We start from the raw sequence: 20,125 nt of genomic DNA, 5'->3' as shown, positions 1-20,125 counted from the left end.
CCACAATCGCTAGCAACATCCACGTCGATATACACGGTCACACAATCTTGAACAAACTTTCAGCCAGGTTAAGCCAAGACAAGATTGTACAATTGCAAAAGCAGGACAAATTTGTCGAAACAGTGTGGAGAGGAAAACACAACTAAAACATTTTACTCCCTCTCGTACGTATCTTTTACATTTTGTATGCCCGCTTTGGATGGAACCTTACGGGCGTAGATACGGTTCGTTACTTACCCTCGTTAGTGGAAAACGATATGGCGAATTCAAAGGAACAAACAAAACATAAAAACGAGCTCAAAGCAACTCTTCAAACGCAATAGATAATCACGAAAAGTCTGTGACAAAAATACTAAACAAAAATTAACTGTACCCTTTTCTTCCAGGAACAGGAACAGGAACAAGGAAATCTTTCTCAAAAAAACGAATAAAAAGCACAAACACTGTGCGGCTCACTGTATGCGACAACATTTATCTATTTTATTTTGTAACGGACCAGCATCTCATCTTGCCTAAAAGACTGACAGCGCTTTACCGTTTGACACCGATTATTTTGGAATCACTTTTAGCTCATTGGAAGACAAATGTTCTCTCATTCACGCTGTACTAAACGTGTTGGTGTGTTTTTTTTTTTTTTGTTTTGTTATGTACTATATGTTTCTGTAATCTGTAATAGTGTCAGATTTTCTAATGCATAGCTCTTGCGATTCTCGTGCCAGCTAAAAAAGCACTAACAAACGAACAACAACTGCATTGTACCATGCGCCTACATATTCATCCACCAGCAATTGTGCGTTGCCACTCATCGCCATTTGTTGTACAATTTGTTGTGCCGAACCGGTATGCATCCATTACAAATCTATTAATGTGTATCCTTCATTTTTGTGCGCAAATTGCTGCTGTGCATCGAGCATTAAACTAAACGGGACAATTAATCCCTTATGTCCATAACGTTTTTCCTTTTTCTGTGCGTGTGCAGAACGCAATTCTGATCCGCTGCAGTTTTACTTTGTGCAGTAAGTTAGCTGGCATAGGTATCGGGCGGACACAGTTTACTTCACATCATTCAGCACCTGACGGAATTTGTCCAAAAAGATATCCACATGCTTTTCGCCAAAGATTAGTGCCGGACGGAAGCGAATGCTCAAATCACCACAACCGCCAGATAAAACTCCTGAAATGAATTCACCGGCAACAATTAGTATAAAACAAACATTTCAATCCTGTTGTTTGACTTATCGCATCAATTTTAAATTACCTTTCTGCTTGAGCGCTGCTACAATGTCATCGCGCAGCTTTGGCGTTGCGCAATTAATCGCCAGGAAGGTTCCCCGGCCGCGTGCCGCACTCAACAGGTTTGGGAAATCGTTCTGCGCCTGCACCAAGCCCTGCTTCAGCTTGTCACCCGTACGACGCACATTCTCCAACAGCGACTCCTGCTTGATCACGCGCAAAATCGACTCCAGCAGCAACAGCTTGCCCGGATCACCCATCCACGTGTTAAACACACGGTACGGTTGCGATGGTTTCATGTGCGCGCCATGGTAATATCCGCCCAGCTGCATCTTCTTGCTGAACGTCACCACATCCGGTGGGCTCGGCAGATTGAAGTGCTCGTGACACCAGATCTTGCCGGTCGGTCCACCGCCCGTCTGCACCTCGTCGATTAGCAGCGCACTACCGCGAGCTTTGGCAATTTTCTGCAGTTGTTGGAAAAATTCGGGAGACGCTTCGTTGTCACCTCCTTCGCTCTGGATCGGTTCCACAATTATTCCCGCTACCGGAACGCCCCGCTTGCCGTACTGCTCAATCAGACGCTCTACCTCGGCTAAACAACGGGCGTCTTCTTGAGCGTTTTCGCGCACATTTTCCTCCAATGGGTAGCGATACTGTGGGAACGGTGCGATTGGCCAATCGAACGATGGTACATCGATCTTGTGAATGTACTTCGAATGAGTCGTCGATAGACATCCGAGTGTACGTCCGTGGAACGCTCCATGGAAGCTCAAAATGCTAAGCTTTGGCGCACCAGGGACTTGATTAATCATGCACGATTGTATCTCCGCCTCGGTGAATGGAGTGGCCTCACCGCGTTGCTTCTTCTGGTACCAGATGAAAATATTCTTAAACGCATTCTCGTTCGAGCACGAACCGCACATCATTGTCGTGACGTGATCAAGCCCAACGGGAGCCACGGACATCAGCACGTTCTGCAATCGATTGGGCCAATCTTCGCCAGGAAATACTCCCAAAGCAGGGCGGTTGATGAGAGCTGAAACAATATGATTAAAACGAGTAAGTAAGGTGTATGCGTAGGGTTGCTATAATTTTGCCATAATATGACACAGTGTCTTAGCTGAATATAAGAACGATAGAGGAAGATTAATATTATTCATCCGCAGAACGTATTTACTTAATATTAATTTAATTTTGTATTTTTCAGAATGAAATGCGACAGACAAAAATGACTAATTAGATCAAAACAAGTTAAATTAATCAAAGTCAAAGAGCAAATTAGTTAGCACAGATTAGTTGTCAAGTGAAGTGGACAATTTTCTTCTTAATTTATTCCAGTAAGTTCTACCAAAGTAACTAGAATGATTTCACGCATCAACAACATTACAAAACTATCTACACTTACTTTAAAAATCAATTTTTCGCGCGATGAAATATCAAGTGATGATACATGCAATATGTACGGAACAAGCTTCACGAATTGGCCAAGAAGAGAAATTAGTGCATACGGAAGACCAACTGTGCCAACGCAACATCAAAGAGGAAACCACCGGTGGTAAATGTTATAAACAATGGTTATTCAACATATCCATAATATCGTTCGTACGAGAGGGCGACCGAGATCCAAAACATCAACGTCGTACGAACAACATCATCATCGCACCCGTGAAGCGACAAATCAGTGTACACACCGACCACTTCCGACAAGCAGTTGTGACTTCTTTGGACCAATCATTTGGCCTCTTAGATCTTTAGATTTGACAACTTTCTTGGTACTATACTATGGTATTATTTCCCGCGGTACTATACTAATAAACCAGCAACAAGAGGCTTTTTAGATGCATCTTACCGTGCAAATAGACATGCAGCGATTTTTCTCAGTGAGATATTTCGCAATGCTATTCGATGAAATGCGATGATAAGTTCATATATAAAAAACGGCTTGTCGTTTTCATCGCGTGTATGAAATAGCTCAATTTTTGCTGTCATTGTTACCAACAGAAATAAAGCAATTTTGCTCGTAAACCGCCGAAAGGTATGCAATTTTTAAACACTAACTTTCCCGTTTTTCGTGAAAAATTTCTTCGAAAACTACCACTTTTCGAATGTTTAGTACCAGGAGAGCATATCACGGAAGAGGTAGCACCTAGTACAGCAATTTGGCTTGAATACCTCCGAAAAACTGCTTCAAAAACTACCAGTTTTCGAATGTTTAGTACCAGGAGAGCATACCACGGAAGAGGTAGCACCTAGTACAGCAATTTGGCTTGAATACCTCCGAAAAACTGCTTCAAAAACTACCAGTTTTCGAATGTTTAGTACCAGGAGAGCATACCACGGAAGAGGTAGCACCTAGTACAGCAATTTGGCTCGAAAACCACCGAAAAACTGCTTCAAAAACTACCATTTTTCGAATGTTTAGTACCAGGAAAGCATACCACGGAAGAGGTAGCACCTGGTAATTTTGCCCGCCTAAAGATATGCAATGTTTAAACACTAACTTTCCATACAAACCAGCTGTTTTCAGATTTCCGTTACCAGGAGAGCATGTTTTTCAAGAGGTAACACCTACGAGTAGTACTAGCAGAGCAAGCACAAATCACGCGTTTCCCGGTAGTTGCAATCTCAAGTTGTTGCATGTAAGATGTTGCATGCCAGATGTTGCGCAACATATGTTGCGCGACATATGTTACATGCCAGGTGCTGTGCAACATATGTCGCGCAACATATGTTGCGCAACATGTGTTGTGCAACATGTGTTGTGCAACATCTTAGTACCAGGTGTTACTTCTTGAAAAACATGCTCTCCTGGTATCGGAAATCTGAAAACAGCTGGTTTGTATGGAAAGTTAGTGTTTAAACATTGCATACCTTACGGCGTATTGCATTGCAAGTTGGTTGCAAAGATAATGTATAAAGATTGCATACCTTTAGGCGGGCAAAATTACCAGGTGCTACCTCTTCCGTGGTATGCTCTCCTGGTACTAAACATTCGAAAACTGGTAGTTTTTGAAGCAGTTTTTCGGTGGTTTTCGAGCAAAATTGCTGTACTAGGTGTTACCTCTTCCGTGGATGCTCTCCTGGTACTAAACATTCGAAAAGTGGTAGTTTTCGAAGAAATTTTTCACGAAAAACGGGAAAGTTAGTGTTTAAAAATTGCATACCTTTCGGCGGTTTACGAGCAAAATTGCTTTATTTCTGTTGGTAACAATGACAGCAAAAATTGAGCTATTTCATACACGCGATGAAAACGACAAGCCGTTTTTTATATATGAGATTATCATCGCATTTCATCGAAAAGCATTGAGAAATTTCGCACTGAGAAAAATCGCTGCATATCTATTTGCACGGTAAGATGCATAACATCAAGTAATTCGAGAGATACGGTTAGTAGTCCTCGAAGAAATTGTGCGTGCAGAATGCACTTTGACAAGCACATCCTTGCTAGCCATACATCAGACAACATGTTATCTTAACATCTGTAATTTATCGTTGTCAATGACAAATTCTTCAACTTCATCCGAAATGGATGTGAATGAAAAATGTCAATTAAAAAGCACAACTTAATGGCATAATACGTTCTACAGTTTTAGTTTAGAAAATATATTCCAAAATTGTAATGATTTTTTTCGTGATGGTCAAATGGTTCAACTGCGTTTAAATATTGTTTTAATACTGATCGAAATATTCGTCCCTGCATCACTGTTCGATACCGAACATTAAAAATAAAAACAAATAATACAGCACCAGAAACCCAACGACTCATTATGCGTAATGTTGCTCGGATACAGGGGGAATTTGGTTTGCATTTAGATTTGGTCATTATTCAATAAAAACCTTCAAAAGAGCACTCGCAATGAGTGGCATGATTGTACATAGTTGAAATAAAATTCGAATTAAAAACAGCTCCATATGGTACCGATAACAAGCGAAAGGGCAGTGAAAACATTACCCCCCGAAGCTTATTTAGTTAGTAAGCAGTCAAATGCAACAAATGCAATCACCACCCTACGTACAATCTGGTGGTCTGAGACAGACCAGAACCGTGAATTCCTAACCTTGAACAACAATTTCCAGCTTGTCTCTAATTTGCCCCGTTATGAACCGGTACAAAAGCGCCGGTTCCCCTACCAATGGAGATAGAGTAACGTTTGACCATACGCCACGCGACACGCGTTCAAGCTGATAAGGCGAAACCGTCAGATAAACCATCAGATGCACTCTTATCCGAGCGCATAAACAATTGTATAAGGGAATTGTTTTCGTTATCGTTGGAGGTTTTTTTTTTGGACATATGGCTGTAAAATCTTATCATGCAGATTAGAGGACACATCGACAGTTTACGCAATTCAATCAATTTTTGTTGCAAAAACTTCAATTAGAAAAATGTATTGTAAATCAAGTGTCCCATCTGAATGGCCTGTTTTCAATGTGCTCGAACCAAAGTTTAATAATGTTGAAAACTAATTTTCCTTACATACTCCTTACGAGGGGTTTTAAATGTGTTTTTTTTATTCAAATACTTACTTGAAAGATTATGATCATCCCGGAAGACATTCAACAACTCCTTATGATTGTAACCGAGCGGTACCGACGAAATTTGGGTGTAAATGTCTAGCAGCACATTGCCATCCACATCCTGCAGATAGTTTCCGAACGATTTGTCATAGTCCACAAACATTTGAACCGAGTTGGCGTTCTGCGATGTTGGCCACGTGCGAGATGGGAATAAGAAAAAAGAATGAATGGTGAGCATTTTCTATGTACAGACTAGACCCCAAAACGGAATGGACAATAGAGGAATCCAAAAATAGAGCCACGCGTAGTTTAACACGTAGTAGCAGAAGTGATACGTCTGACACCTTTTTTCAAGTTCAATACCAACCACCTTGAGGAGTTGGCCAATCACCGTGAGGAACTATGAGTGAAAACGTTTCATATGACGGGTATGCTACCAGACAGACGCCTTTTAACTACGGCTCCGTAATAAATTCACCTCAACTCCTTAGAGGTCAGGGAACCGAGGGAGAAAACATACAAAGAATCAAAACATTCCGCCGTTACTCTACGAACGCGGTTGGTGCACCAAAAATATTGGACAGTATGTGTTATTTATATCATTTTTAATCGTCTTCAATCGTTGACCGGTCAACACACCCTCCTGAATGAAAAGTAAGACGTAGTGGTACGTTCCTACGAAATATCGTCTTCTGCTTTGCGTATCTTTTGAGGGACGATTCATTGACGATACGTAACGATGTATCGAGGAAAAGCATCCACGGTCTGCAGGAAAGTGTGCAATGCTTTGCTTTCTTTCCGCACGGCCACACCATCATCAGACACACCGGGTGTGGAGGAATATAAACAATTGATTGAAAGCAATTCCCTTCAATTGATACCAATTCGTGGGCATAGGGCGCGTCCGTTACGCGTCACACCACAATCAACGGAGGAGGATACCGATCCGGATTGCTCGCAATGCAATCAACGCCCTTGCACACAGAATGTCTTTCTCGGCACCTTGAATCCTGCACAATCCTGCCAAGCTATCAGCATACCTGCAGTTGATTTAGCTGTTGCAACAGCGCTCTTGACTTCGGTCCGGGAACTTCGGTTTTCAACGATGGTGCAGCCGGTTCGGTCAACGGAACAGCGGCAAAGTGGCGGCTCACTAAAGCAAAACGAAAGGAGGGAATATTTTTAACTGCATGTCAGCATTAGGGGGTTTTCCTGTAACTATAGTAAATAACTTACACTGGACCAAAGAACGATGGCGACGTTGGCATTCGGTGCGTGCCAGAACGGTACCGATTTGTTTGAGTAACATTTTCCCACCGCACGTACTTTGCACACTTCACAGCTTCAAACCTGAAAACAATTTTCACAGCACACAACAATTCGCACCTTTCCAGCGACGGTTCTAGCAGTGCAGTGATTCTTTTCCACCGGGAGACGTTTCAATAGCCCATGCGCGGAAATGTTGATCCCCGCAACACACAACACACACTTGCTTCGAATTTTCGTAGGTATATCAAGCACACTGGCCCGGCACGACGGTGCACGCTGAAAACTCCGTTCCGTTCTCGACAACACACAGATTCTGTTTGTACCCCGGTGTCGCACGAAATGTCCAATTTATTCTACCCGAATGTACCACCTCCTCCGTACAACGTATTTTCAAACCGACACCGACGGAACCAGTGCTTTTCAATCTGTGTTTCTCTATTTACACGCCAGTGGCTGTAAACTTCTCTTTCCAACAGCTGTCAAAATTTCCTAGTACAGGTAGTACCCGAGATACGCTATAAATGTGGATCGCGATAATTAGATAAATTGGCTAAATTCCTATTTTCTTCTGATCATTCACTACTAATGTAACTCCGGCGCATCCCGGAGTTAACTCCAGATCAACACTGGAATATTCAGTAAGCAGAACTGTGGATGAACCAAACGAAACCCACTGACTCCAGTGTTGATTGCAGCATCGACTCTCGTATTAACTGCGGAGCAATCCGGAGCCGCTTCCGGGGTGAAATCCAGTCGGGGCATTCCGAATTATTGCGGGTTCGCCTCCAGATCTCGGCGGGCATGTTATACGAGACAAATTCACACTCATTATAATAAAAAGAATAAATTTGATTATATACTTGTTTATTTATTTATTAGATTTGATTCACGTTTATTCACAAATTCAAGGGGGTCAGTTCATAATTAAAATATCTCGTATCCGCAAGCCCATGTATAACAAAACGTGTAACTCGAACACATCTGTACAGTTTTTTGTTGTTTTATGTAGAAATAAAGGCAAACCCATTTTTCAATACTAAATTCTTTTCAATGGATTTTAATCGCCCTAAACTCAGGTAGCAGATTTTACGTCGTAACGATGTCTACCGTAATCGGGATACTAGATATATCCTCACAACGTAACCTGATAGTGAAGTCTTGCTACTGGAAAAGTACCGAGTGTGATCCGGTACCAATAAAGTCGTCTGATACAAGCTCTTCCCCCCATCATTACAATCTATTACGATTATAAAGCCGGAAATGAAAAAAATATCCTTCCAACGAACAAAAACAAGTAATGTATGATCATGAGCAAAAGAATGTTACATCTGACCGGGATTCGGTAATTAATTACCATGGCTATGTTATTGCAACTCGTGGAAAGATAGAGCTCGTGGACGGCTGGGAACGGCTATGGTATATCACGTGCTTCTCTCGGATCTAAGTTTAATATAGAATATTTAATATTTAAGTCCCATTATTGGGGCTGGTTGTGTGTACGGGTATGGGAGCTATCTTACTAGAAACATTCGGCGCACTCTCGTCAAACACCACACCGAATAGTTCCTTGCAGGCCTCGGCAGCAGCTGCCTTTCGAGCCAGCTTCTTTGAACGACCCTTGCCAATAAATTGTTGACCGTCACATTTTACGCCGACACTAAATTCTCGGTTCTGCTGATCGACGTTCAAACCGAGATCTTCGAATGTAACTTGTGGACGCATGTATGCAAACAGTGCGGTGGGATGGTATTTGGCTGCGTTCGGTGGCAGATCGGCTACGGTTTTGGTTACCTTCGGAATGAGCGACGTACCGGCCCCCTTCTCACCCGTTGCCGGTACCTGGGCGGTCAGTTTTCCGCGGGTCATCTTCAAAATCGGCACTTCAAATCCTTCCGCCTCCCATTCCGCGAACAGTTTATGGAGAGCGAAAGATGCCAGATGCTCCATCGGCAAATCGTCCGTTTCTATGCCATCCATACCCTCATCATCGATTACCTCCGGAGTCGAGGAGAGTCCCTCCGCCAGTTGCTGCTGCTGCTGTTGTTTTTGTTGCGCGATCCGCTGTTGCTTCATGCGGGTCATCTGCGCCAAGATCACCTCCCGTAAAGCCTTCTCGGATGCTTTCGCCTTCGCCAGGTTCTTGTTCGGTGCGGTTGCCTCATACTTTACGTTGTTGATCATTACTTCTGCCTTCATTTCACGTCCGATCGAGTTCAGGGTAAATTCGGCCATACCGGGACCTTGCAGTTCGTGTAATGCCATGATCGCATTTTTCGGCATTAAGAACTTGCGGAACCGACGCAGCTGGCGTGCTTTCCGTTCCTTATCGTGTTTCTTGCGTTCCAGCGCGTTACGAGGCTTTTTAAAGAATCCGCGCAGCTTTTTCACTTCGCCCCGGCTATTGTTACCATCTTCCTGCGTTGTATCGCTATCCGCGCCATCACTGGATGAATCGTGCGGGCGCTCCTCCTGGTGTTGCTGCACTTCGTCCATTGTTGCGACGGGCTGGTCCGACACCTCCGTTTTCACCTCCGTTTTCACCGCCTCATTATCAGATTCCTGAACGTTTTCCATCGAGTTATCACCGGGAACGAAGTGGCGTTTGTATTCCGCTTCAATTTTTTGCTTTAGTTTATCACCAAACATTGAGGCTGTAGTTAGGATTTCCGGTGTAAACGAATAATAGAGTCGACGTTCATCCACTGACAGCTATTGAAAGAATGTAGTGGTCTGGGCCCATACACACGGAGCAACTGTTTTTAATTTTTCTTACTCGTTTCACATGCTCTGTGATAACATTTCAATGAAGGAAATTTATGTTTCAAGTATGTTTGAGTCCATTTTTCACAATCTTAGAAGTGTCGTTTAAATAGCCTTTTTTGTATCATACAACATTTGCTTTCGATACAGGAACTGAAAGCAAAAATATACACTGCAAACGGAAAGCGCTTCAGTGAGTCATACCCCAATTTCCTAGCAATGAAATCAAAACAATTTCAGTACAGATCGTATATAGCGCCGGATCGAATACTCTCCGCTGTAAAATTCCCCTAGGGGAAAAACGGTTGATTTCAGAAATAATTTATTTAATTAAAATTAATTCGCAAGAAAAACAAATACTCCCATGCTGTTTTGCAGCCTTTTATTAAAAACAGAGGAAACACAAGCGTAGGCACAAAGTGTTGCCCATAAGCTTTGCGTGATTTGTTCATCTGAACATCTGTACTCTTCACAAGGTTTTGCGGAATGTTGGACGGAGCATATCTTGTAGCGTACTTTGCTGCATGTTGCTCGTAGATGGAAAGATTCAGAAAAACAATTGCAATGTGAAAAGACTTTCTTGTACAAATATATTTTTAATTTTATGTAATGTATTTATTTATAATTTATTTATATATTTTTCTAGACTTTTTGTTGCACTCCTGCAGCGTGGAATAAATTTGCCCATCACTATTACATTGCATACTATCAAACCCGTGAGAGCGATCGCTAGTGTAAGGAAGATGGATGAAATGGGAAGTATCCCTCATCTCTCGCTCAAACTTTCCGTCGGCTGGTACGAAATTCCATACAAACCAGCTGTTTTCAGATTTCCGATACCAGGAGAGCATTAGGTTTTAAGAGGTGACACCTGGTACCAGCCGAGCAAGCAGCTTACTTAAAATTACTTTATTGATGGGAACGATTGCTAAAATACGATGCTTGCGGAACATGATCCTCTACGCTCTCAGCTCTACTGAGTGGAAACTTTCCTCCAGGAAGCACCTCTGGGCCACAAAGCTAAAAAGAACAAAAATATATTAAAAACGTTCTATTTCACCAAAAAGATTCGACATACCTGTGATTCACTCCCCAACCATTATCAATATCATCATTTTTAACAGGCATCACCTTTTCCAAATCATCAAATATAGCATACACATCCGATTGGCCGGCAAACGTAATTTGCTGCAAACGTTCTGACGGTGGACAATACACGCTGCGAAAAAAAAACCATTGAATACAACAAAGGGAATTTTAAAAAATGCGTTTGTGCTTGGATAAAATTGTCTTACGAATCGTATAGATTTCTCAGCTGCACAAAGTGTTGCCCATAAGCTTTGCGCGTTGCGCCATTATCGTTGATCGTCGCGGACCAATTAACGCACAGCGTCATATGGCTATCGCGTTGGTTGATGATTTGGTTGAATTCCTCATTGCTGCCCGGCTCATAAACCCGTATGAATTTGGTTTCGTTCTTAAGCAGAAAGCTGCCCACAGCATCAAGTGCTGGCAAGGTTGCCATCGCGGCAGGTTCCTGCTCCCGGACACATATGGTCGAAAGTTTCTGGGTAACGTAATGTTGAAAGTTGCCATCGTAAACTACCTCCACAGCACGACGCTGCAGGTTACAACGCAAGCTAACCGTTTCATTTGTTTTCAATCCCGCACCAGACTGCAATTTAGCATGGCCAGGTGTTTTAATATCTGAAAGAAATATTTAAAAAAAACATGCTATTATAAGAGACTTCTTAATTTTGCGCAGTTCGCTTTAAAATACATACAAACTACCCTATTCTGTTGCAGCTCGTACGCAGAACAGTAAAGAATTAGCTCGTTCACAACGACTTCAGTTATCAACGGATGATGCACTTGATTAAGATTTTTCACATTCACATCAATGCCCAGCTCACGTTTTGTCGGATTGCTCAAATTGCAATTTGCGTCGACGAGTAACGAATCGTTTACGTTAAAGTTCCACGTGTGCCGTACCAAACGGTGCCTGTAATCATAAAAAACATAATCCATATAGCAAATCATTCATCATGTAAACTTTTTCCGTCCTTACTTCAACTTTGGATAGTCCTGTGGCATTGAGTAGTAAATCATCAGTTTGATATCTTTCTGGCCCTTCGAATACGGTGCCTGCAACCACAGCGTGGCTGTTTTCGTTTCGTTTGGTGCAATAAAGTTGCCATCTGATTCCCGGAAGGCTCGGCATACGTACTGCTTTCGAGCTTCCCGGTCGCGTCCAACGTTTTCGTTGGCAAGGTTTTGTAAGTCGCGCCGTATTGATAGCGGTATATCGGCTTCGTTCGGATTCAGCAGCACGTACCGTGGGTTATCGATGCAAACGTAGATATCGTTCAGCACACTAACGCCTGCATTCGTCATGTTCATTTTGATTGGGATGACTTCTCCCGCCAACACTTCCGTAGGTGCACGACTGAAGCTTACGTGTAGTGCCGGTGCTGGGGGCAAAATTTCGATCTCAAGCTTCCGATCAAATGTTGGTACTGGCGGTGAAGTTACTAGGACCGGTTTGTTGCCCTCCTTACCCCCCGCACTACCGATCCGAATCGGTTGCGCTTCGAACAGTTGCTTGCCCCAAAGTGATGGCGCCTCGCCAGTGCCGGTTGGCTGTGCGGCTGATATTTTCCCAACAATTCCCAGTATCCGCAGCTGACCAGTGCTGCGTGGGGTTAGCTTCAGAACCAGCGTTTTCGTCTCATGTTCACCGAACGTCACCAATGCCACAAAACTAGATGCGACCACATTTTCGATCTCGGATCGCTCCTCCAAACTGACGTCGCCCAGAAACAGGGGTCGGTTGGAGAAAATTTCGCACGACTCCTTGCGGAACTCCCACAGTAGATTAATGTTTTCAAACAGCACCGCCGGTTTGATCGTATTTTCCAGGATGAACGCCACCTCGATCGGTTCCCCGTGCACCGAGCGAGGATTTTCCGTGGCGGGTGATTCTAACGAAAAGAGAGATTTCGATGGCCGGAATACCATCACGGGACGTTCGGCTGCACTCTGCACCAGCATTTCCTCCATTTTATTCCACACGTGTTCATCTGTCGGAACAGACTGACGAGGCAAAGTTAAAATGTAAGTGAAGTGTTCTGAATCTTAAAAAAAGGTAAAGCATTGCCATCTTACCGTAATGCTGATGTTGGTTGCCGCAATGTGCAACGGATTCGATACCGGCGGTGGCGACGTTACGAGCACCTTTGTCAACTGCTGTACAATTTTCGGCAGAGCAATCGATGGTATGTCATTGGCGCCTCCCTCGCCACCCTTGGCATGGAGTGCCTTTTTCGTACTGAGATACTCACGCAGAAACAATGTTTGCTGGGTGGCCGTCTGCATGCTGGAAGGGCGCAGCAGATGAGCTAAGCAGCTGCTCGCTTCATCCAGCTTCTTTAAGTTCGAAGCCTGCCGACCGATCGTATACTGTATGTGATCCTCGGCTAAACTCCATCCTCGGTTTTCGAACACTTGATACGCTTGTTTGTACGTACGGAACGAATGTTTCCGCTGGCCAACCTTCGAAAAGCGATGACCAGCCAACACGCAGTGCAGCGCATACTTGCGATACTGGGGAGGATTTGCTAACAGAAAGCAATAGGACGCTTGCTCCAGCAGCAAAGCCGATCTAAGATCCGAGTCTTCGCTCGTCATACGAATGAGCTGTTTGGCTGCTTCATTGTACTGCTTGGCCGTTCGCAAGCACTCCATCGATAATAGTGTCGCACGGGTAGCAAACTGAGGCAACTTGCAACTGTTCAAGTACGTCAGTATCGCTTCTTCCATGTAATCGTACGTCTTACGACTGGCTGTGCCCTGCATATGGGCGGCCAGGGCTGCCATCTCGAGTGCGCCCGCATAATACTGCCATGCAGAGTCGGCGTTAAAGTCACGCTTTGCCTGATGATACGCTTGGAATGCAAGCGAGTAGTGACTGAACATGAAATAGAGATCGCCCAGCTTGCGTGTCTGCAGTTCGGCCGATTCATTCGTATACACGACCGCATTTTGATTTGTGTTCACGCCTGGTTTGTTCGTAACGAACCACCGTTTCGTGGCGCTGAGCAGCGATCGGCTTACACCCTTTTTGTTGGATATCTGAAAGTAAAATAAAACGGAAGCTGTAACATCTCAAGTCTCCGTCTCCGTTTTCTCAGCCAATACTTACGGAATCATTCAGAACGCCCACCAACCGTTCTACGTACGGAATCAATGCACGTACAGTGAAATCCTGTACGAAATGTTTCAAATTGTCCAAGTCACCCGCCGTAAGGAACGATCCATGTGCCACCTCAATGTCACTCTCGATGGGCCATACATTCGGGTTAATCGTCTGCAGCGACAAACTGTCTATGCTCGACGTGAGGCTCGATGTTTCCTGTATCTCGATACCCGTTTCCTGTACCGGGCTGAGCGGGTGCGCAATTACCTCACCCACAACTATTCCGGAAGGGGGCGTTTCGGAAGATGCGCTACTGCCACTGCTACTAATGCCACCATGCACTAGAAGATTTGATGACTGCACCACTGTCGTGGGCATTCCCGTCACCGATCCCATGTCCTGCGGGGTTTTGGGCGCACTGTCGATATCACTTGCCGTTGCCGGTTCTGACCGTTGATGTTTCTTCAAATACCGCAACCAAGGATCGGGGCAGTCCGACGGTGGGCCACCGTGGGAGTTAATTTGGAGCAAGAAACACTTATGCTCACCGTACGTTGATTTCAAACCATCGAAAGCTTGTTGCGCTCTGAAAGGGTGGTAAAGTATAATCAAAACTAGAAATGGCTTCGACCAACCATTGAACGTACTTTCCGATATCACCAGAGCATCCATCGTGCAGCATAACGTAACAGTTCAATGCATCGTTGGAAAACCATTTGGGTAGCTGCGGCAGTGTAACATTTTGCATCTTTTGAATTTTTTTCGTCAACTGACTGGCTGTCTCGATTGGATTCTGATCGATGCTTGATACCACTATTAACGAACACAGCAAGTGGCGCGTAAATTCATGATCCGCCGGAAATTGAACGGTCAGAAACGTCTCTCGCCACTGCTCGAACCACGGTTCGGCAGCGGGAATATCCACGAAGCTACCATCGTCAAGCTTGATCGCTTTCATCTTGTCACCACCTATTGCCGTGGTGACTGCTTCGTTAAGCATTTTCTTGGCAATAATTGTCTGTGGTGGGCGCCAGTTCACGTCCACCACATTGATCCGCAGTCCTTTGATCGAAACACTCGTTCCGGCAATGTCCCGAAAATGCGCTGTGGGAAATAACAAAAACAAACAACTGGGTTAAATTTCTACTAGGGGAACCAATTTGGGAAACGTTCGGTTCATACCATCGGAGGACAGCTTCAGGAACGGTTGCAACAATTCCACGAACGAAAGATTGTTCTTTTGGCACAATTCTTCCGCCTGCTGTGAAACAATGGCTCCCACCATGGGGGAAAATATGTTTTGTATGATTTCCCTCGAGGAGTAATTTTGTCCGGTTAGATGAATCATTTTTGCGTGTATTCGCCCTAACTGCACAATCACATCTAGTTATACTTTATAACTCTAAAAACCTATATCTTTTCTTTAAATTTTGCTGATACGCCTATCGATTTCTTCTCTTTGCATAAATAAACACTACGACAACTTGACAGATGACGACTGCAAACCACAGCTGATTCAGGATAGCTGTGAAAACACAAATTCACACCGACAATGTGTTGTTTACATTGCAATGGGCATAATTTTCAACATGAATGGGTATTGTATACAACTATTTAGTCTGTAATGTTTGACTACATCAGTTTTGGGGTAACAGCATTGAAGAATCAAAAGCGTTTCCATTGAAAAGTATTATATACAGTAGAGTGTTAGCACCGGAGCCAGTGTATGAACAGGAGGGGAAATACGCCGAAGGGCAATTTATGTTTAATTTCAAAAAGTACGTTGCAAGGTCGCATAAACAAAAGTTACGATTCTGAATTCCAGTGCTTTATTTAGTGATTCTTAAAAGAATAACGAATTTCCCTCGTATAATGCTAGAAATTATCGGAATCGCATCAAGAACGAAAAAAAAGTTTTCCGCTCATCAACAAACGATGACAGTTACCGTGACAGGAGACACAATCAATATTTACATTCTCACCACCCCCCTTGTGGGTTGCGGCAGTTTTCTATCTACACCAATTCAGTGCTGTGCTGTGCGAGCCGAGATCATGCCAGAGAAGATTATCATAGTGACTGGATTCGGTCCTTTTGCGGGTCACGAAGAACGTAACGCCAGCTGGGAAGCGGTGAATCTTTTACCCAAAGTGTTCCTCTTTCGTGGAGACTCATACCAACTACGCACATATAAGATACCCGTGACGTACGAGGAGGTGGATCGTATAGTCCCACTCATTTGGAACCAACAGCCAGATGTAAGCTAATCCCAGTTACGCATTAAAGAGGCATATACTTCCTTTCGATCTCTTTAAATTGCTTTGATTTAAAAAGCAATATTGTAAAGTTGATCATCTTTCTCCAGTTGGTAGTGCACGTTGGCGTTCATGGACAGATCAGTACAATCAACCTGGAACATTGTTCGTACACATCCGGATACTGCAAACCCGATTTCGCTCAACGTTGTTTGCCTTGCGATAAGATAACACTCAGCGGAAAGCGTGCGACAGATAAAGGATGTGCGATGCTGAAAACGAATCTGGATATTGAACGAATTGCTAAAGAGTTAAATGTTGAGACGAATGTGGAATGCTGTTGCTCAACACATGTTGGAAAGTAATATATGTCGCATGTAACTCTCGAAACCACGATTTAATGTTTGAGTTTAAAATATATCTATTCCAGCTACCTGTGTGGATACATCTATCTCAAATCGCTAGATGTAAATCCTGATAGAACTCTGTTCATACATGTGCCGAAAATAGATGAACCATACACCTCGGAGCAAACGATGGCGGCAATCTACAATGTGATCGGGAAATGCATGGAACAGCTCGCAAACGAACGGAAGTGAACGCAGCTAATGTAGCTAAGATTGACCATGAAAACCAACGTTACCCTCAAACAAAAATATTTAATATTTCTTGGGTTAACAAATATACAATTCATTACTGTTGTGAACTGTACTGAGCAAACGAACGCTAGAGACTATCTGAATTAACTAGGCTGTGCCAATATGCTGTGTTTTTATTTTTTTTTTAAAGTATAAACTAACTAATGCTGAAATACAAAGAGACAATTTTTACGACACACTGATAATTAGTAAAAATTCTGATACAAAATCCGCTGTACAAAATTAAGCGAAATAATGAATGCTGAAAGAGAAAAAATACGTTAACTGCGTGTCTATCTATTGATTTCGGCCTAGCGACAAACACGCAGGAACCAAACCATTTATTCCATTCAAAAACATTCTAAAACCAAATTTCTAGTACTGCTAATAATGTTGCTAATGCAGTCAAATGTTTGCAGGAAAACCAAAATCATATCACTTCTTACCCACCAGAGCGAAAGCTTACTTGACCGATATTTTGAACATTTTGGTCACGCAACTGTTTTCCAAGATACCACACCGAGACAGGGTTCTTCCGACGCCTACGCTATCCACACTTTAGGCCATAAAAATAATCCAAATTGAATGTAATCCAATCCGATCCACTAATTACCTATACAGGATCAATTGTTCCCCTACGATCATCTAAACCAGACATACGGCATACTTTGTGTTTCAATCTGGTCCACAAGGGATTATTCGTTATTCCGCCATAACACATCTCATATGGGTGTGGGAAGTAGGAGTTGATGAGGAGTAGAAAGAAGATGTGATGTGGAAGAGAAATAACACCTGAGATTAATTGGAACTGTTAACAGAGACACTGATTACACCGTTGTGGGGCTTCTCGAAATGATCCGAAAAGAGAATTCTTTCTTCTGACCACTAAAATCACAAACAAATCAGTTGTGATGTGGCTCCCAAACTGTGGTGAATTTTAAAGAGATTTAGTAAGAATTCACTCTCCCATTCAGTCATCGAATAGTTAACTTTAATATATCCTAGGAAGGATAAGGATCGGAAGGTCGCTCAATAACCGGATCAATTCCATCCGTAACATTTCCATCACTAGAAACTCCCATGCAACAAATTTCAAAATTCACCACAACAATATTGGATGAAGCGAGAGACCATGAGAAAATATGTCACTTTTGCAATAGAGCGAGAGGCCATAACAATTGTGTCATTTTAACGATAAACTGCTCCGGTTTTTGTTGTTTTCTGTACTTCGAAGGAATAGTTAATAGTGTACGAAGTTGATTGCGAACAAATAGAACTCGCATAGAGAAAATCTGCACGATGCCATTCGCTAGCAAAATGTCTGATGTGAGTCGAAAGGAGAAAAAGGAAGACGAAGAGGTCGATTCTGCATTGAGGTTCGGATTTAGGCTCCTGTGCTCGACGGCACTGTATCCGCTCGAGTTTTCCAAAACACTTATTCAGGTGCGTAGTCGTACGGTGATGGGTTAATCCGCGGCAAAGGTCTCATACTTATCGTCTAATGTCTTATCACTTCCTTTAGCTCGGCTATGAACCGATCGCACCCCGTCCTGGACGAACGCTATTTGGAGCGAAACGTTTTATGCTTCCAAATATTTTCCAGTACGGTAAGCTTAGACATAAGCCGGCTATCGGTCTAAAAGAAAACGTTTACGTTTATTTACGTTATTACGTTCTAAAAGAAAATATAATTATTTCCATTTTCACTATTTATACTAGCTGCTTACATCAAGAGTGTTGACGGGTTTACCGGATGTTTCCGGGGCCTGACACCAAGGCTTCTGGGTAATATTTTGAGCTCATACTACAGTGAAAAACTGTCCCTGGTACTGATTGGTCCAGCACCCAGCCGCTTCGATGATCCCGCATTCGACTGCTTCCAAGCAACTTATGACGATTTTGAGGAATACATTGAAACAAAGGATGGCGTTATCGAAACCGTACCGGGCGGTATGCTACGTAAAACTGTGGCACAGTTATGCGGTGTAGTCATTTCCCACCCATTCCATGTGATTTCCATACGCATGATGGCGCAGTTTATTGGCCGTGAGCAAGTGTACAATGGGTTGTTTGGTTCGATCAAGGAAATCTGGCGACACGAAGGCATCGCGGGATTCTTTTCTGGGATAATTCCTCGCTTGTTGATGGAATTCTGGTGCATGACCATCACCAGTGGAATTACTTATCTGTTCGCCAAGTACATAGGGGCCAACAAGACGGTTTGCGGGCACGTTAACACCATCGCACACTTTTCGGTCACTAGTGTGTTTTATCCCTACCATGTCGTGTCCACCTGCATGGCCGTCCAAGGTTCCAGGTATTAATGCTTGAAACATTAGGCTGCTGTATGGTGAAGAAACTGTATTTTGTTTATCTTTCGAATTTTAGATTAAAAGCCGGTACTCCACCGATGATGGATCACTACATCAATTGGCGCGACTGTTACGCACGACTGGCTTTGCAACAGCAGCACAAGCGTGGATCATCATTCTTTTTCCGGTAAGAATGTAATGCAGCACTATTGCAAATTATGATTTCATATTCAGAAGCATGGAGCCTGAATTCATCCTTACATTTTTCATCAAATTGTAATGTTACAATTTCTAACGTTTCCGTGTCCTTGATTTTTTACAGAACTGTTGCTAGAGCACCTTCCAAGGCGAATGCTGCATTTGCTCCATATCCGGAACTGAAGTAAAGTTCACGGTGAAGGTTTTCTATAGTTTGCTTGAATATTTTTATAGCTGTTCCAACTTTCATTGCATTTTCTTTGTTTTTGTTATCTCCGAGTCAAAGTTGGGCGCCCTTCAATTTGTAATATTGTTCCTTGTTTTTTTTTTTCTGTAGAAGCATTTAATTGCATATTTAACAAAATGTTACAAAGGAGTAAATTTTCAACTAATCTATAGTGAGAAACGCTTTTGTCTAAATGATGTTTTCTTGTATTGATTGTTGATTCACAATCGATCATATTTTCGATCAAATAATTACCTAAACAAAAACAAAAATACTAATCGATGCTTCAACACAGAAAAAAACATACAATTTTAAGGTACCCCTCTCTCTCTCTCCTGAATATTCATTTGCTATTTTGTTTCTTTCGAGCATTTCGTTGCATTTATTCTTTGGATAGGAACATATGAACTCTTCACAATAACGCACGTTCGCATTAATAATCTTAGCGTAACAACAGCCAGTGAAATGCGTGCGATAATTTCGTAGAGGAATACAAACTTGGACATCATGCTAAGCATTA

At 42.9% G+C, this 20,125-nt stretch overlaps 5 protein-coding genes across 5 annotated transcripts; 2 read left to right on the top strand and 3 right to left on the bottom strand.

Moving 5' to 3' along the window:
• Positions 1-452: 452 nt before the first annotated feature.
• LOC128301313 (4-aminobutyrate aminotransferase, mitochondrial) lies at positions 453-7,385 on the bottom strand. Its single transcript, XM_053037719.1, has 5 exons — positions 6,991-7,385; positions 6,795-6,907; positions 5,764-5,935; positions 1,259-2,272; positions 453-1,174 (listed from the first exon to the last, which is right to left on the bottom strand). Exons 1-5 carry the CDS (start codon positions 7,061-7,063, stop codon positions 1,053-1,055), a joined length of 1,494 nt encoding a protein of 497 aa, XP_052893679.1. The 5' UTR covers positions 7,064-7,385; the 3' UTR covers positions 453-1,052.
• A 503-nt stretch (positions 7,386-7,888) lies between these two features.
• LOC128301126 (uncharacterized) lies at positions 7,889-9,687 on the bottom strand. Its single transcript, XM_053037455.1, has one exon. The coding sequence runs from the start codon at positions 9,667-9,669 to the stop codon at positions 8,491-8,493; it is 1,179 nt and encodes a 392-aa protein (XP_052893415.1). The 5' UTR covers positions 9,670-9,687; the 3' UTR covers positions 7,889-8,490.
• A 734-nt stretch (positions 9,688-10,421) lies between these two features.
• Positions 10,422-15,329, bottom strand: LOC128303204 (trafficking protein particle complex subunit 8). Its single transcript, XM_053040072.1, has 9 exons — positions 15,161-15,329; positions 14,626-15,082; positions 13,985-14,564; positions 12,949-13,914; positions 11,852-12,876; positions 11,568-11,785; positions 11,079-11,490; positions 10,862-11,002; positions 10,422-10,803 (listed from the first exon to the last, which is right to left on the bottom strand). The coding sequence occupies exons 1-9, from the start codon at positions 15,324-15,326 to the stop codon at positions 10,743-10,745; spliced, it is 4,026 nt and encodes a 1,341-aa protein (XP_052896032.1). The 5' UTR covers positions 15,327-15,329; the 3' UTR covers positions 10,422-10,742.
• Positions 15,330-15,984: 655 nt separating this feature from the next.
• Positions 15,985-17,061, top strand: LOC128304291 (pyroglutamyl-peptidase 1). Its single transcript, XM_053041453.1, has 3 exons — positions 15,985-16,234; positions 16,342-16,592; positions 16,662-17,061. Exons 1-3 carry the CDS (start codon positions 16,031-16,033, stop codon positions 16,828-16,830), a joined length of 624 nt encoding a protein of 207 aa, XP_052897413.1. The 5' UTR covers positions 15,985-16,030; the 3' UTR covers positions 16,831-17,061.
• Positions 17,062-18,069: 1,008 nt separating this feature from the next.
• Positions 18,070-19,718, top strand: LOC128300356 (mitochondrial carrier homolog 2). Its single transcript, XM_053036384.1, has 5 exons — positions 18,070-18,312; positions 18,392-18,476; positions 18,589-19,186; positions 19,258-19,368; positions 19,504-19,718. Exons 1-5 carry the CDS (start codon positions 18,169-18,171, stop codon positions 19,565-19,567), a joined length of 1,002 nt encoding a protein of 333 aa, XP_052892344.1. The 5' UTR covers positions 18,070-18,168; the 3' UTR covers positions 19,568-19,718.
• The last annotated feature ends 407 nt before the right edge of the window (positions 19,719-20,125 follow it).

The sequence above is a fragment of the Anopheles moucheti genome, chromosome 3 (genome assembly GCF_943734755.1).
Source record: "Anopheles moucheti chromosome 3, idAnoMoucSN_F20_07, whole genome shotgun sequence".
Classification (NCBI taxonomy): Eukaryota; Metazoa; Arthropoda; class Insecta; order Diptera; family Culicidae; genus Anopheles; species Anopheles moucheti.
This window is presented reverse-complemented; position numbering and strand designations above follow the sequence as displayed.

What these genes read in the sequence shown, in the direction of transcription:
- LOC128301313 (XM_053037719.1), bottom strand. Translation starts at nt 7,063, where the DNA reads ATGTTACTCAAACAAATCGGTACCGTTCTGGCACGCACCGAATGCCAA. An exon ending in CCATCGTTCTTTGGTCCAGT is followed by an intron (nt 6,908 to 6,990) that starts GTAAGTTATTTA and finishes GTTTTGCTTTAG; the next exon opens with TGAGCCGCCACTTTGCCGCT. An exon ending in AGCAGCGCTCAAGCAGAAAG is followed by an intron (nt 1,175 to 1,258) that starts GTAATTTAAAAT and finishes AATTCATTTCAG; the next exon opens with GAGTTTTATCTGGCGGTTGT.
- LOC128301126 (XM_053037455.1), bottom strand. Translation starts at nt 9,669, where the DNA reads ATGTTTGGTGATAAACTAAAGCAAAAAATTGAAGCGGAATACAAACGC.
- LOC128303204 (XM_053040072.1), bottom strand. Translation starts at nt 15,326, where the DNA reads ATGATTCATCTAACCGGACAAAATTACTCCTCGAGGGAAATCATACAA. An exon ending in TGCTCTGGTGATATCGGAAA is followed by an intron (nt 14,565 to 14,625) that starts GTACGTTCAATG and finishes CCACCCTTTCAG; the next exon opens with AGCGCAACAAGCTTTCGATG. An exon ending in GGTTGGGGAGTGAATCACAG is followed by an intron (nt 10,804 to 10,861) that starts GTATGTCGAATC and finishes TGTTCTTTTTAG; the next exon opens with CTTTGTGGCCCAGAGGTGCT.
- LOC128304291 (XM_053041453.1), top strand. Translation starts at nt 16,031, where the DNA reads ATGCCAGAGAAGATTATCATAGTGACTGGATTCGGTCCTTTTGCGGGT. An exon ending in TTTGGAACCAACAGCCAGAT is followed by an intron (nt 16,235 to 16,341) that starts GTAAGCTAATCC and finishes ATCTTTCTCCAG; the next exon opens with TTGGTAGTGCACGTTGGCGT. An exon ending in TGCTCAACACATGTTGGAAA is followed by an intron (nt 16,593 to 16,661) that starts GTAATATATGTC and finishes TATCTATTCCAG; the next exon opens with CTACCTGTGTGGATACATCT.
- LOC128300356 (XM_053036384.1), top strand. Translation starts at nt 18,169, where the DNA reads ATGCCATTCGCTAGCAAAATGTCTGATGTGAGTCGAAAGGAGAAAAAG. An exon ending in ATGGCCGTCCAAGGTTCCAG is followed by an intron (nt 19,187 to 19,257) that starts GTATTAATGCTT and finishes TTCGAATTTTAG; the next exon opens with ATTAAAAGCCGGTACTCCAC. An exon ending in GGATCATCATTCTTTTTCCG is followed by an intron (nt 19,369 to 19,503) that starts GTAAGAATGTAA and finishes GATTTTTTACAG; the next exon opens with AACTGTTGCTAGAGCACCTT.